At 39.4% G+C, this 16818-nt stretch overlaps 1 protein-coding gene across 2 annotated transcripts in view; it reads right to left on the bottom strand.

The window, feature by feature from the left end:
* The window catches only part of LOC117374485 (myosin-10), a 93065-nt gene that overhangs the window by 72962 nt on the left and 3285 nt on the right, over positions 1 to 16818 (bottom strand). For both annotated transcript variants that reach the window (XM_033970618.2, XM_033970619.2), the window contains exons 2-3: positions 15868 to 16257; positions 3016 to 3172 (exon numbers count right to left, since the gene is read on the bottom strand). In XM_033970618.2, the coding sequence (XP_033826509.1) occupies positions 3016 to 3172; positions 15868 to 16212 (502 nt within the window). In that variant the 5' untranslated portion in view covers positions 16213 to 16257. The remainder of the gene's footprint in view (positions 1 to 3015; positions 3173 to 15867; positions 16258 to 16818) is intronic.

Genomic DNA, 16818 nt, shown 5'->3' on the forward strand with positions numbered 1-16818 from the left:
AATAAAGAATGAATAGAATGAAAAAGACATACTATTCTTTTTTAGTATTTAGTGTGGCCTTATATTTGTGTACCGTAATCCCTCATTGATCCAGATTGGTTCCATAGTGGTCCATGGGCGTACATGGTTTAAAGCTCATTGGAGTCAATTTGGGGGTGTAATTGTTTTGCCTAGAATGTTCCAAAGAATGGCATTAAACTTACATATAAGACACTGAAGCATCATCATTGTCAAATCCTTAAAAAATATAAAATATTAAACTTTGAGAAGTTGATTGTGTATTTGGACATGCCATTAATACATAGAATTTGAAACAATATGGCACCTGCACAACTTAAGAGATTTGTCCAGCTTTGCTCTTAGCAGACCACCAGAACATCCAGACCACCAGAACATCCAGGTCCACCAGAACATCCAGGTCCACCAGAACATCCAGGTCCACAAGTCACAATGGCTGCAGACTCCCCAGATATCGCTCAGTCTTTGCACAGACAGCCTTCTCAGACAAGGACAGTAAAGAATGGAACAAGCTCCAGACAGACTGAACTTCTCCTCTGAGCTGAGGGGCTTCTCTAGTTAACTCTTTCAACACTGATTTGCACTTTGTAGATTTTATGGTAGTTTTGACATATATTTGAGTACTTTTAAATGTGGAAATGTGGAGTGCAATATTTTTTTTTTTAGAATAGATGAATGTGGATTTGATTGTGAATGAATGGATGAATCTATTTCAATTGTTTGTAACCTGCCCGGGGGCCTGCATATGGAAGCTAGCTTTAGCTAAATCTGGTGTAAAGCATCTCTTCTTTTATGAGATTAATGTGTTTGATATATGATGTAACATATATCAAAAATCATTTGTGTTATCTTGTTATCTTGTCATCTTGTCACCTTCTAATAACCCTCCTTAGGTCATAGCCTTACTAACAGGACATGACCGTGCTCCTCCCTGCTCTTTCTGCTGACAGGAGCCCAGCCTCACCTCACAAATGCCTACATGTCAACATATATAAGCTTTTTAAAAAAATCAGAAGAGCTTTTCCATGCAGCCAGAGCCAACCTCAGCAGACACATTTTCTCTGGTACATCATAGAAATATTTAGAGTTTTGACAAGCTGTAACTGATTTATTAACCTATGTGTTACAAAGACAACATAATAGTTTCCAGTAGCTCAGTTTGCAACCGATGTCATCTTACAATACAAATTGAATTTCACATATAGCTGGTACATTTTACAGCCTTCACCATAAGTTAAGAAAAGCATGTAAGATTGATTTAGGATTTCGCAAACATGACACATCTGTGTCCCCAGAAAGGTAAACATGTTCAAATCAAGCTTTTACTGATTACAACTGTAATGCTGATTTACTTTTAATTACAAAAACATTGAGCATGATGCCAAGTTGTTATGTTATAATTTGGTGTTTTGTTTTTCAAGATGATTGTCTACTCAGGAAGCAGAATGAGCTTCACAAGAGTCTCTCATTTGGGTTGCCAGTTTCAATGCTGAAATCCAGTAGAATCGTCACTATCTGAACCTCAGCACCTGCAGCCCATCCCTAATCAGTGGTAGTGCAGCCTCTGCAGCTCAATGAGTGAATTCTGGAGGTTTTGAATTTTCACATGAGACATGGCTTATACATATATTAGAATGAGAAAAACCTCACTGGAAACGCAGTTTCAGATGTGATTGCAATACCTTTGTAAAAATCTAAGAGTGCAGGGTACATATAGCTTCCTAAGGTCCAACTGCTTTATTAACATATGTGTTACAAATAGCTGGTGTAATCCCTCATTCGGAGTGGTCCAAGGTAGAAAAGGTTTCAGAAGTACTCATCAGGACAATGTTTTCAAGAAGTAATTTTTCAGTGTGGTTTTTAAGATCGAAAATGACCTGTGTGTAATGTGTGCGATACAAAGACAATATAATCTTTTCCTATCTCAGTTTGCTACCAATGTGATCCTACAATAAAAAGTGAGCTAGTCATGTAGCTGGCACATCTTAGAGCCTGATTCACAATTTCATCATGTTAAGTTTACTCAGGAGCCCATTATAATGAGTTTTGATCTTTTCACAGTTCGCATACACTGACTGAGTAGTCTTTATATTGCCTTTAACGGGAACTAAATCTATCTACAGCAACGTTCACACTTTACCATCATTATGTTTACATGAACAGAGAACTCTGAGTGCACTAAACAACTGAAGTGAAATCATCTCTGCTCCAAAACCTGTCAGACCACTATAGTCCTAGTCTACAGCACAGGTCAAAGAACCGTAGTAATTTAGCATTAGCTCTAAAACTTTGGAGCTGTAGTTGCTAATAAAAACAGCTATCATATATAGAAGAAAAAGATAATTAGCATCTCACTCACGTTGAGCATTTTCAGACATGTTAGGAACTGCATTACTAACAAGTTATTTGCTCTTTGCAGAACAAGTAAACACATCAAAGCTGCAGTAGTTTTCACTTTGACTTCAACAAAGCGAACCAAAGTGAAACAATATGTGCTAGTCCACGGTGGAGGGGCTGTGGTTTGTCATCACTGCAGATCTAAAACGAGTGAGTACACTTCCAAACACATGTCTAATATTTGCCAAGCTGTTCCTTACCTCATGCAGTTGAACGCCTCTCTCCTAGTCTGCTCCTATATGTGATCGAACTGCACTGTTACATGCAGCAGACAACCAAATATATACTGGGCTTCTCCAGATGTGTTCTTGGGATCTGGGAGAATCGAACCATGACACCCCAATTGTAGTTCCTGGGTTTATATGCATTTTGAAAATTTTGTTTATTTTGTCCCGTTTTCCTGACATATGTAATGTATAACAAATCTTTCAGGGAAATAGAGTCTGTTTTTGAGCACAGAGCTGCATTTAACAGAAAAACATAAATCAATATGACAATTTCACCAAAATAGCGTATTGTCATAGGGACTAGCGGCCACTAATATTCTTCTGATCATAGGTTAATCCAACTTCGAAACAAGCATTATGATAGTATTTTTACCTTGCAGCATACAGCGGTAGGCAGACTCAGAGATGGCATAGATGTGAGGAGGTATCTCATGTCGTTTCTTCCCTCTGTACATCTCGATAATGTTCTCAGAGTAGATGGGCAGGTTCTTGTACGGGTTGATGACCACGCAGAACAGGCCCGAGTATGTCTGTCAGCAAACACAAGATGCATACTTAATAAACAGTTTGCGTGATGAAAAATAGCAAAAAGTTAGGTCACAGCCCAAGGGAAAGAATATATTTATATTATCCAATCCAATCCACTTTATTTATATAGCACATTTCATAAACAAATTGTTTCCAAAGTGCTGCACAGAGACAAAGTGACATAAAATAAAAAGGAACAACAATCAAAAATAAATAGGTGCTCATTTAATTTGACTAATAACTAACTGTACATAAAATCAATAAAACACATAAAAATAAATAAAAAAAAACACAGAGGACCACACAACTCACGTGGTGTTAAAAGCCAGAGAATAAAAGTGGGTCTTAAGACGAGACTTAAAACACTCTACAGTGGGAGCTGTTTGAACGTGGGGGGGCAGGGCGTTCCACAGTTTAGGTCCAACCACAGAAAAGGCCCTGTCCCCTCTGGTTTTAAGTCTGGTCTTAGGGACCACGAGCTGGAGCTGGCCCTCAGACCTCAGAGCACGCACCGGGGTGTAAATTTTGATGAGGTCCGAGATATAATCTGGGGCCAGACCATTCAAAGCTTTAAAAACAAACAATAAAATCTTAAAATCAACTCTAAAATTAACAGGAAGCCAGTGCAAAGACGCAAGAATTGGTGTGATATGATCGTGTTTTTTGGTTCCTGTTAAAAGTCGTGCAGCAGAGTTTTGGACTAACTGCAGTCGGTAAAGCGAGTTTTGCGAAATGCCAGAATAAAGTGCATTGCAGTAGTCCAGGCGCGAAGAAATAAAAGCGTGCACGACTTGTTCAAAAAGTTTAAAAGATAAAAACGGTTTGACTTTGGATAAAAGCCGCAGATGATAAAAACTAGATTATATTAGTTTATATATATATTATATTTTGCTTTACTAACTTGAAAAGCATCTCAACAGTAGACCATTACTCATTCACTCCTGAGTCTCTAAAGGGATGAAGTGGCTTGCACAATAACATAAAAATAGAATGCAACAGGTTATTTATGGCTCCTGTTGAAAGCGATTGAGAAATGGCAGAATGTTCAGATAAAAAGCTCTAATGTAATCTAGTAAAGAGAAAAGCAAAGGTATGTCTCTTATGCACAAATGCCCCAAACTGCTTATTTCTGCTCAAATTTCCCTGTTTAGATCTGTCAGCGTCTACCTGTTTGTTTTGGTTTGTTTGGGCTCTTCATCTTTGGATTCTACCCAAAGCACAAGGCTGCCCTGTGATTGGTCAATCGCTTCAACCCACTGGTGGTTCAAGCCCAAATGCAGCTGTACAAAATGAATTCCTGCGTTCTCAAGTTTATTGCAAGAATTTATCCTGCTGGGTAAGGTAATGATACCCAGGCTTTAACACGTAACTGTCACCCAGCTGCTATTTGCTGCTATTCCACCATAAATTACACAGACATTTCCATAGAGCAGTAGTAGTGGGATCAAACAGCGTCTCTGGTTTCTCTCTCACAGTTACAGCCAGATGTCTGTCCTGAGTGCTGCGGCTTTATCAGAACATCACACTACATGGTCCAGCTCATAATGAACAGTAGATCTGGCTGCAGACATATGAAGACCATAATGTAAGCTCCCTGTTTTAAGGATAGAGGAGTGCTCCCATATAGACACAGGTACCTGAAGGCCCCGGGTGAAACTGTAACTGCACTCTTGTTTTCAGCTGATGAAAAATAGATGTGGTCTTATCTGTCTGATCAGAGGAGCAGAGGATACAACACACAGGCTGTTCAGAAGCAGGTGGGGAGAGAGAGCATGCAACCACATGGACAGCTGCTTAAGAAGAAACAGGAAGATGCACAAGCTATTGGATTTTAATGTATAGTTAAAATGCAATAAACAACAATATGATACAAGTTAAAATTGATGTTTTAAGACTGTGTAATCCCTCAGTTATCCAGGTATGATCCATAGTCAAATGCAATTCTGTCAACTGGACAAAAAGTAAAGTGCTCATTTAGCCACTTCTTCTGGTAAGATTGTTGGTGGACACTGCCTTATATCTGAAAAGAGGAGCTAACAACACTGATACTAACACACCTGTTTGTTTACAGTTTCTGTTTCTTGACTTCAGACCTAAGTCAAAACAAGGAAAACAATAGTGGTAGCCAGTATGCTAATAGGTGTAACAGCACCCATTAGGACCCTCAATGATTACGCAAAATATGACTCTGGCACAGTTTAATAGACCTAGCCAACAAACCAAAACTGTAAACAAACAAGTAAACAAACAGGTATGTTAGTTTCAGTGTAGTTAGCTCTTCTCTTCAGATATATATATATGTTTTAATCATATTGTATAATAGTTAAAGCCAATAGTAAAATATGTCAACTGGACAAAAAGTTGTAGGAGTGAAGACGTTTCGCTGCTCATCCAAGCCGCTTCTTCAGTTCTGGTCAGATTGCTGGTGGACACTGCCTTATATCTATCTGAAGGGAGGAGCAAACTACACTGAAAGTAAAAACACCTGTTGTTTACAGTTTCTGTATGTACGCTAGGTCTATTGAGCTGCACTAAGTGTGCACTGTGCCTGAGTCATAATTACCATATTTATACGAATCTCAGTGGGTGCTTACCCACCTATTGGCTAGCTCTATTGCTCTCTTTGAATAGTAGATTAATTTGATATGACTGTAATATTTCTGTAAGAACACAACAATGGCATGTGCTTTGGCCAAGATTTGAACCTGCAACCTTCTGGTGAGTAGAGAAGTGTTTACTGCCTATTCCACTGTTAGCAGATCACACTATAGGATCCATATAGAACCTAGAGCTTAAGATATCATTATTTTTGCATCATGGCATAAAACAAGCAGATTCTAAAGCTGTCAGGGTTAAATGATTGTGGAAGTTCTGGAGAACAAAAGCGTATCTCCAGCCCCCAGCACAGAGTACAGCAGCAGAGGCAGCCAAAGCCACAGAACAGGGCTCGTCCAGGAAAGAGAAGGCCATATTTCCACTGTGTAACGCAATCCAGCAGGGATGAGAGAGAAGAAGGGGAGGGGAGGAGGAGGTGGGGGTGGCCTAGTAACAGCTGAACAACAAGAGGCAGGGCAGACACAACAGATAAACTTCAGTGCCAGATTATGGCAAAACCAAAATTATGTTGTTAAAAAGAAGTAGGGCTGCAATTAATGCATTTTTTATTGAGATTCAGTCATTTCTAATGGTCAGTGATTAGCCTCAGTCTTTTTAAAGGAGAGGTCTAAAGCCAATCCTCATTGTCTCCCTTTTTATATTTTAATAACATCATGATCCATCAAGATGATTCAAAGAAAGTTTTTTTTGTCATATTGCCCAGCCCTAAGTGTGAAGAAGTATGTATAAACAACTTCAACAGTGGACTATGGGTGGGGAATATGCCATCCATCCATTCTCTTCCACTTATCCAGGGCTGGGTCATGGGGGCAGAAGTCTATGCAGGGACTCCCAGACTTCCTTCACACCAGACACTTCGTCTACCTCCTCCGGTGGTACCCCAGGCCAGGAACAGCTTCCTAGGGAGGCATCCAAAAGGCATTCGAAATAAATGCCCAAGCCACCTAATCTGGCCACTGTCGACATGGAGGAGCAGCGGCTCTACTCTAAGAGTCAAAATGATTATAACAAAAAATATATAGTATAATTTTAATGGAGAGATCCACAGCCAGTCCTCTATCAGTAAAAGCATGTGGTTGGAGCAGAGTTCCGATTTTGAAGGAAGAAACTGGACTATTTCTTTGTGTTACATGGCAATGATTAAAAATTGTTTGTGTTCACAAAATTTATATTGACATTTTTTAAAAATGTTAAAAATAAATTATATATATATAAAATTGGAAATTGTGAGAGAGTTGACAAAAAGATTGTGCTAAATTTGGAATGTGCAACTATGTGACAGTGCATTCTTTGAGCCTGTTAAAAGAAGGAGGTCCCAGGAAAACCTGGAGCTACAGTTGAGTGTGCAACTGTTGATTTGGATAAACCAGCTATCATGAAGTAGTGGGTGTGACTACAGCTGAGTGAGCCAGTCAACAGGAACTGGACAGTGATATCAGCCTGGTAATCACATGGACTGCAAGCCAGCAACGGCCCAATTGGACTGATATCGCTGCCATCTCCAGAACTACTAAAGGACTCTGGTCAAAGTGGGAGGCCTTACGCCTATATGTCAGGATGTTTCAAAGAGGGTAGAAAGACCGAAGAAGATGATTATAGTTTTGCGAGAGACTGTTCTTGCTACCTGTCATGAAACTGTGGGCACAGGACATTTTGGGTGACAAAGACACTCCTCTGTCTGCGGCAAGAATTCTAGTGGGGCCTACAGAGCATCAAGGTGCCCACAGACAGGTCTCGTGCCTTGGAAAGGGTTGTGATTGATGGTCTTGGTCATTTCCCCTTGATTGAGAATGTTAAACGCTATGTACATTTATAATATTTGCACAAAACTGGACACTTTATAACACCGGCCACTTTAAAAAGTCATGTTTGCACTGTTGTTCTGATGCTGCTGTTGTATATATTTTCTACCTTTAAGTATTTTATTTGATTTTTAAGATTTTTTTTTTTTTTTTACTTCGTACATGCCCTTATTTGTATTTGTATTTATTCAGTGTGTTTTTATGTTTTATGTTGCACTTTAACACCAAAATAAGTTCCTAGTTTGTGAACTGTGTTCACAAACAATGGCAATAAAAGGATTCTGATTCTGATTCTGATGTCCTCACTGTGATGGAGTACTTTACTAAGTGGCCTGAAGCAAACAGCCTTCCAGATCAGGAAGCAGACACTATGGTGAATGCCTTAGTGAAAGGCATGTTCAGTAGATCTTGGGTCACAGAAGCAATACACAAGAACCAGGGCTGAATCTTTGAGTCACGCATTTTACAGCTATGTGTGAAAAGCTAGACTCCAACAAGACCTGCACAACCCCTCTACACCCACAAAGTGATGGACTCATTGAAAGATTCAACCGCGCCCTGACCCAACAGTTTGCTGCTGCCACATCCAAACACCAGTGAGACTAGGACACCCATCTGCCATTTATCCTCATGGCTTACAGATCTGCTGCCCAGGACTCTTCTGTTCCCCTGCTCTCCTCATGCTTGCGAGGGAGATCCAGACCCCAGTTGAAATGATGATGGGGAGACCACTGGACACTACAGTTGTTCCTAAAGGACCAGAGTATGTCCGGAAACTTCAGCCCAGGCTGAAATCTGCTCATGAGTTTGCAAAGAACCAGCCTGTAAGTGCAGGACTGGGGCAGAAGAGGAATTATAATGTTCATTCCCTTTTGCAGTGGGGGACCAGGTGGTGAATAACCCTCAGCAGAAGAAGGGCAGATGCCCCAAACTGGACAGTGGCAGGGTTGGAACTTGCATAATCTTAGAGAGACTGGGAGAAGTTGAGTACAGTTGCCACCTAGAGGATGCAAAATGGTGCTGCGCCGTGATAGAATGGCCTCTTACAAGGGTGTGAGAACCCCACAAGGACAGTCCTCGCCCATTGTCTCTGACTCTACCCCACATAATGTTGTAAGCATCTGTAGTTCCCCCAGTTGCAACATTGCCCCTCCCTCTGACACTGCATATTTTCTTGCTCGGGCCTATTCTCCTTCCTCTGAGTGACGGTGGCCAAGGAGGGTCCACAGACATCCCTATTTTCAGAGCAGTGACTCTTCTTCAGTACCACACGCTCTTACTATCTTACTACCACAGGATTGGCTGTAGATCTATTGATTAATATGTGCTTGGCTTATTATCAAGATCGTCCAAACTTCAATTTGCAATCTATCGATCTTAAGATTTTTGGCACAGCCCTATCTATGATTAATAAAAATACATTGTTGTGATATTACAATAAGTACCAAGTTTCAAGCTTTTTCTTTGAATATCGAGACAGAGACTGACATTTTTTTAATGGATATAGACAAAGAAAGACATAGAAATAGACAAACTGTTCCATAACCAAACACTGGTCAACCTTATCCATTCCTCCCATATTGTAGATCAGGGTTTTGTCCTGCTATGGTCTTGTCCGTGAGTAGGCTCCTGTCAGACTGCACCAGGTCATCGTGCTCTCTGGTTAGGGTTTTGGTTAGGGTGATCTTGACTACAACATTTATAGGGTTTATAATGGACTTTACATGGACTTGCACACAAAGCGATATTGTGTTGTGATCAACTAGAGGTCGCCCTTTTTTTTTTTGGCCACAGTTGTGGAGCACAGAATTACCAATAAGCTATATAGATAGGTTTGGGCCAATATATAGGCAAGGATTTCATGTCCCCCAAATTACATAATATAAAATTACTAAACTTAGCTCTGATTTTGACTTGCACTTCTCTTCATTAGATCGGTTGATTATCAGTCCAACACCATGTCGGTCATATAGGAAATGTTCCCCAGATATCAGTACGAGTTTGACATTGAAAATTTTACCTCTGTGCCCATGTGTCATTCCCAGTTTACAATGGAAAAACAAGAGCATAAAATATGGCTGTATGTATTTTTTATATCCCAGGCAAATACATTTTGTTAATATTTTTAAGTGAAAGGGTGATTTGTACATTTTACTATAACTTAGAAGGCTATGGATTTTAAATTTGGTATTGGCTACAGCAGCAAGACAAATAATAAATATCAGTGATGCCTCAAAACGAGATGGTGTAAACTCTTACTCCACTCCAAAGTTTAAAAATAGCTACTTCACGTTGTGTTTTGTCAGCTTCCACATTAGTGACCCCAACACTGAAGTCCCAGAACCTTTGGCACCACCATCCAGAACTGGCCTGTCAAATTGATCCAGGCTACATGTACTTGGATTTGATTCCCTGTCATCAGGATACAAACCATAACATTCCCCAACATTTACTGGAAGCATTTTTCCAAAGCAACATTCTCTGAAGTCATTCCTTCATTAGAAGAAGAACAACTGGCCCGGAACAAGAGGAAAGTTGGACTAGCCTATGTTCCGCAACAAAGCCACAAGTCAGAGGTTTGAGTTGATCACCAAAGGCTGAATATAATGACATTGTTGTATAACTCATGCCTCAATGAAGGGCAGTGTGGGAATAGAAAGTGGGAGTGCCTGCCAGTTTTGGAGGGAGTACTGAAAATTGTTACTTAAAAAACACATTATCAATTTTGTTTGATATTTTAACCATGTTATATTGTGTCCACTCATCAAAAATATACCTGGAGTTGTATTTTGCTCAATCATCCAGTCTTCAAAATGTCTGGTTTGCATTTTGCCCGTTTAGTTGCATCACAGGTAAAACTCCAGTCTTCTCCTGTGCAGTTTTTAAGTCCATACATCATCGCCAGACTCATTCTTCAGTCAAATTGTGTTCACAACAAATGCATGGCAAAGCGTGGCTAATCCACGAAGAATTAGTTTACTTTCTCACTTTCCATTCTTGTTGCTGACAATAGAGGGAGCTCTAACACCTAAAGGCCTCATTGGAAATAGAAGTGCATAGTATATAAGTATATTTTCCAAATGCATACATTATTTTAAGTTACAAAATGTTATAGCCTTAATAAATAATTAAACCAAGTGACCAAAACCATGTTTAAAGGGGAATTAAAGTTACAAAAATGCATCATATGTGCCCTTTAAGTTAAAGTACAATTGCATGGCTGCTCAGTTATAACTAAGTAATACTGCCAAAATTGTACTTAAGAAAAAGTAAAAACTATGGATAAAAAATATTCGCTGCCCACAGACAGAAAGGCAGACAGGCCCATAGACAGTATGCAGAATGCTGAGGCTTTGTGACAGCTGGAGCAGGGCTGACAGCACAAAGGCTGGCTTGTAGAGCTACAGAGGAGATGAGAGGGGGTGAGGAGCTTGGCACTTCCTCACATAGAAAACCACAGCAATTCATTAACACTATGGCTCTCGCAGGTTAACAATCTCCCTTTTGGTAACCTTATGTGTCTCAGCACAACAGTATATAGTGTATGTGATATAACACATAAGCCCATAATAATACAATTGTTCTTGAAAAATAGCTACACAAAACAACAGCCAGACATGAGTGACAGACAGGCACGTCTGCACAGTCAAAAAAAGTCACATCTCTTCAATAAATGTAGTGAGTTACAAGGATATACTATTATCTTATGTTAGGATGCTGTCCTGCACTAAACTCATTAAGAACAAGTCTGGTGGTGAAGAATGGACCACCAACTCCTGACATCAGCAGAACACAGAAATTTGATCTCCTGGGAATTCGGTAATAAATGTAGCAGCATTCCGCAAATATATGTTAAAATGAAGGAATATTACAGCATACATACACTCACCATTCCCTCAATTGCTTACGTGTCTGGTGTCTGTATGGACAATATATATCTATAATTTATAATATAAACTAAATGCATGCTTGTAATACCCACTGTTTATGTTTAAAAGACAGTGGTACAGAGCTAACTGACAAAAGTACAAATTTTCTCTCCTTAAGCTGTAGATATTGTCAAACCTTCAATGTAATCCCTCCCTGGAGTAGTGCTATCTGCAGCAGACATAGCACAAGCAGGGGGTAAGGCAAACACACTGGGCTTTCAGACACTGGAAACAGGGAAAATGGAAAAATGCACAGGCTTTCTGATCAAAACAACACAAGTCCATGTGTTTTCAATCTGTCCCAGCTCTCAAGCACACCAGCAAACAGTGAAAAATGAGGAGACTGTCACTTTTTGGCCAAGAATGAGGAACACACACTTCAGACAGTTGGATTGCGGAACATGTCTGAATGGACTTGATGGTCTCTAGAAAAGTTGTCAAAAATATCAAAAATCAGATACTAATCGATACTAAAACTAGTATCAAAACTAGATACTCATTTGACCAGGTATTGGTCAAACTTAAAAAGTCATATTCAGAGGCCCGAAATGAACCTTTCCTGAATAGCTTTAGAATGATCTTGAGTTGTATCAGAACAAGTATAAGACACACAGACTAGTATACACCCATGGACCACTATGGAACATTCCTGGACGACTGAGGGATTACAGATATAAGGCCACATGGTAATATAAAAGAAATTACTATAATTTAAACATTGAAAACATTCTATTGTAGAAATAAAGAGTGTTTTTTATTACCATCGTGGCATCGGAATTGGTACTGAGTATTAAGTATATTCCTTAGTAATTGAGTTTGAAATTTTAGTATTATTACTATTGTTACACTAGTCTCTTAAATAAATAGTGGAGAGGCATAAAAGTTAGACAAAAAGGTTAGAGTAAAAAAAAACACACACGCAAAAATACCTTTTGTAGAAAGACAGAATTAGAAATAATGACTACTAATTGCTGACTTGTCAGGTACTGAAATAATAATAATAATCATAATCATTTGTTGCAGCCCTACAGGGTGAATAGAACAACCCACTGGCAGATTGACAGGCTCAGTCTAGGGATGGGTGATACATCTGTTCCAATATCAGTATCAGGAGATATTGATATTCAATACCAGAGTAGAGAGAATATGGTTCGAGATCCACTTGTCTTTGTAAAGTTTTGTCAGCGTGTGGATCTGGCTGGCCAGGTAATTATGTCTGTATGGTTACAAAATTGTATATTTTATTTCAACTGAAGATAAATTTGCTAAGAATCTTAAAACCTGAATATAGCAAACCCATATTGGCCCATCCCTACTTCAAGCTACCAACTCTACTAGTGCTCAACCAACAGTCTCCATTAAGATGCAGGCTCTTTTTGAAATGCACTAAGCCAATAGATGTATGTAATTAAGTGTGTAACAAGTGTATCCTTGCTCTGGTGATGTTAATAAGCAGCTGGATTTGGTCAATGACTATATAACAGAGATAACACAGTCCCAGCTGTGCCTCTGGGTTTGTCTCTGAGGTGATTGCCAGCCCATGTTCTAATTCTGGAAAACGTGTCACTAAATGGGTCAAGATCACAACAAGTGGAACATGCATAGTGCATGCTCTTCTACAACAATTAGACCATGAGGACAAGCACTGAAGTAAGATTAATATACTTACTTGCTTCTTGCGTTTGTATAGTTTTATTAATATGATAGTTCTGTATAATTTTAAGTGGTGCCACAATTTTAATATTTGTTAAAGCAGACATATTGTGCTGGTGTCTGCTATAGAATTCTATGACACCCGCAGATCATTATGTTATAATTTGCACATTTTAAATCGCAAATTTCATCTAAACTAGACTAGATTTAATAAAATACTTAATAAAAGAAACGAGTCCACTGACTTCTGCGTTAAAAAACTTCAGTGCCCAACTGGAACTAACATCACCATAAATGTCACCACAACAAAGAACTGCAAAGTTGTCGGCACCTACAGATCACTCTAGCAAGTAGCTGATGTTTTTTTTTTTTTTTTTCAGTTGTGCCAAAATTACTACATTGTAATCCCGAATCCTGCTTGTATAACCAATCAAGAAAATTAAATTGGAGAACAAAGTAAGTAGAGAGCAGTGGGCAAATGCCAGTGAAAATGGGGGCTGATCAGCAATATGGCATCTTGAAAAGAAGTGATTAAAGATTGCTCAAACATGCATGAATCACTCCAAATACAACTTCGGGTGAGTAAATAGTGAGGGAAAATAACTAACATGGTTAAAAGCTGTAAAAAGTCGATTTTGCATTTTGTCCAGTTGTAGGGCTGCAGTCAACTAAAGAAACTGGTTGACTAAAGACATGTCCTGTGCAATGACTGACTGACTAAAAGGGGGGATGCTACAAAAGCTGTTATTTGTGCAGAAACTACTATATACAAAAACACAGCTACTAGTCATGGAAGTATAATAAGATTTGGAAGATGAACCAAAGATGGCATCGTACTGGTCTCAATGGTCCCAGCAAGTGCCTCCTACCCTGTGGCGATAGAAACGTGCACTGTGTGATTTGACCAATCAGCAGATAGCGCAGGCTCAGAGAGGGGCTAGGCTAAATCTTACAAAGCTAAAAAACAAGTTGTGAAAATAGAAAGGAATCCCTACACAATCCGACCTTTGTGAAAGCTGTGGATGTCCTATCAGCCAAACATGGGCAGTTTGAACATTGCGCAGTGCTCTATGGGACCGCCACTAATCAAACATTAGGACAGAGGGGGAATGGCTTACTTGGGACTCATTATAAATTCATGCCACTGGTAAAAAGCATCTTCACAAGTGAAAATGCAGATGAAACTATTCAGTCTCAGTCCCAAAACTTCAGCAAACTCACTCCAGTCTTTTAAGGCTGGAGGTGAGAAAGAGACCTATGGGGGAGGAGCAGAGGTGAGAGAAGGGGGAGGAAAAGTCTGGTTCTAGTTATGAATCTCTGTCACTCATTCACTCAGCGCACACTTCTGTCTGTGTGTGGTCACTAGCACTAGAACAACAAAGGATAAAGGCCAAAGTGTTCTCTGTAGGTCCAAACGAGGACAGCACAAAATATCTTCAATGAGATTTTCTTTTAAGTAGCTAGGTGTTAGGACTGCACAATGGATTTATTCATAGCACCCAAAAATATGTTGTCACTTGATGAGTTGAGTTAAAAAAAAGCTATTTTTTTGCACTTTTCTCATTGCTCATTTCTCACTGTTGCCAGGAAAAGGAGCAAATACTAATCCAAGCATTCTCTGTTCTACAGTGAAAAACTAGTATCTTTTCTGAATACCTTTACAATGATCTTGAGCTGTATCAGAACAAGTATAAGACCACATAGACTAGTATACCCCATGGACCACTATGGAACCAACCTGGACCACTGAGGGGTTACACAGATATCACATGGTAACATAAAAGTACTACGATTTAACGCAGGAAATTACATTCTCTTCTCTAAATAAAGAATAAAGACATTTTTGTATTATTATCAGGGTATCGGAATCGGTATTATGTGACAAGTCTATTCTTAAGTGCTGAAATTGAGTTTGAAATTTTAGTATTGCAACAACAGGTTTTACACTTTACCATGGGTGACACTTGCTTTCCCTTTTGTTTCTCTGTCTGCCTGTAACTTCACACCTATGCACTTCCACATTCTCCCTCCTCACTGTCACCACATTACTCACATAGATGAGCCCAGAGTAGTAGCTTTACTATCATAATTTTTACATAAAACAAACATTTGTGTTGCATCAAACAGATTTGATTTAGTTTTTCTCATTTTTGTGCCTATCCTTTGAAAATAGATTGTATGCCCTATTTCACTTCTTGGTTTGTCAATTACATACACTATAAAGAACACATTTTTTGCATTATTTGTATGGAATTTGGAATTTCATGATTTAGAACAATGCCTAATTAAAAAAAAAATATATAATTTCACAGCCTCAGTGCTCACTATACTATGATCTGGTGCAGCTTGCCAGCTACTGTCAGAAGATGGAATTACCACAGCAAAAACAATTAAACTAGGAAACGAGGCACATATCCGGACATGTTAACGTAAGCCTGCAGCAGCAATGAGTGTGATTTAATGATAGAAATGCTTAAAACAAGTCTGGCGATGATTTATGGACTTAAAAACTTCGCGGGGCACGCACAATCACAGGGACTTTTACCAGAGGATTAGTGAAACATGAGTAACTAAAGTGAAATACACCTCCAGGTATGCCTTTAATGAAGGATCAATATTCTTACATTGTTTAAAGCTTAAAAAGTAAATTCAGTATAATATGTGTTCTTTAAATAAAAAAATCACCACATTACTCACATAGATCAGTCCTGAGTAGTAGCGGTCCTTCAGGTTGTACAGCACCGAGGCTTCATTCAGACAGGTGAGCTCCGCCATGTCCTCCACTTTGCTGAACTTGGGCGGGTTCATCTTCTGGATATCATCCTTGCTGATGAGAACCTTCTTGCCGTTCTCGGATAGCTCCACCATGACCTCCTCGCCTCTCTCCTCCCTGATGCTAGCAGCCTCGAACCCATGGCGCTCGGATGGCACCCACACCAGCTTCTTGGCGGTCCAGTCGGCCTGCGTGGCAGGGTTGTAGACCACGGCCCTGTCCACAAATAGGTACCGCTCAGGGTCCTCCTGCCCGCTGCGCTGAGACATGTCTAACCTGGTGGGGGTGGACTACGTATAGGGCAATGTGGACAGCTGCAAGAGAAAGGGAAAGAGTTAGTTCAAACCTTTAATTCCATGTATGTCAAATGGTTTAAAGAGGGAGTATTTCACTAAACACATCACAACAAACAGTCATGAAGTTGTCAGCACCTCTGATGGATAGCTGCACATCACAATAGCGAGTTGTGGATTTGTTTTCATTTATACCAAAATGACTATGTCACAATGCCGAATCCTATACATATAACCAACATTAAAAAGTAACATTGGAGAAAGAAGTAAGTACAGAGCAGTGAGGTATGGCAGTGGCAGTGAACATGGGGGTTGGTATAGCATCAAATAAGAGGCTAAATATTACTCAAACATGCACAAATATTATTATAAATAAGAGGAAACAACCATAACATGGTTAAAAGCTCAAAAAAGTTTTTATTGCATAATAGGTCTGCTTTAATTTCTTTTGCATTTTTTCAGTTGTCTGTCATGCAGATTTCAATATGGTTACAATCAGAGTAAAATACCCTAACAAGGGATGGTCCATAATGGATTTTTTTCAAACAATCCAGCAGTGTTGGGAAGAATATTCTAATAGAT

This window comes from Periophthalmus magnuspinnatus, chromosome 8 (genome assembly GCF_009829125.3).
Source record: "Periophthalmus magnuspinnatus isolate fPerMag1 chromosome 8, fPerMag1.2.pri, whole genome shotgun sequence".
Taxonomy (NCBI): domain Eukaryota; kingdom Metazoa; phylum Chordata; class Actinopteri; order Gobiiformes; family Gobiidae; genus Periophthalmus; species Periophthalmus magnuspinnatus.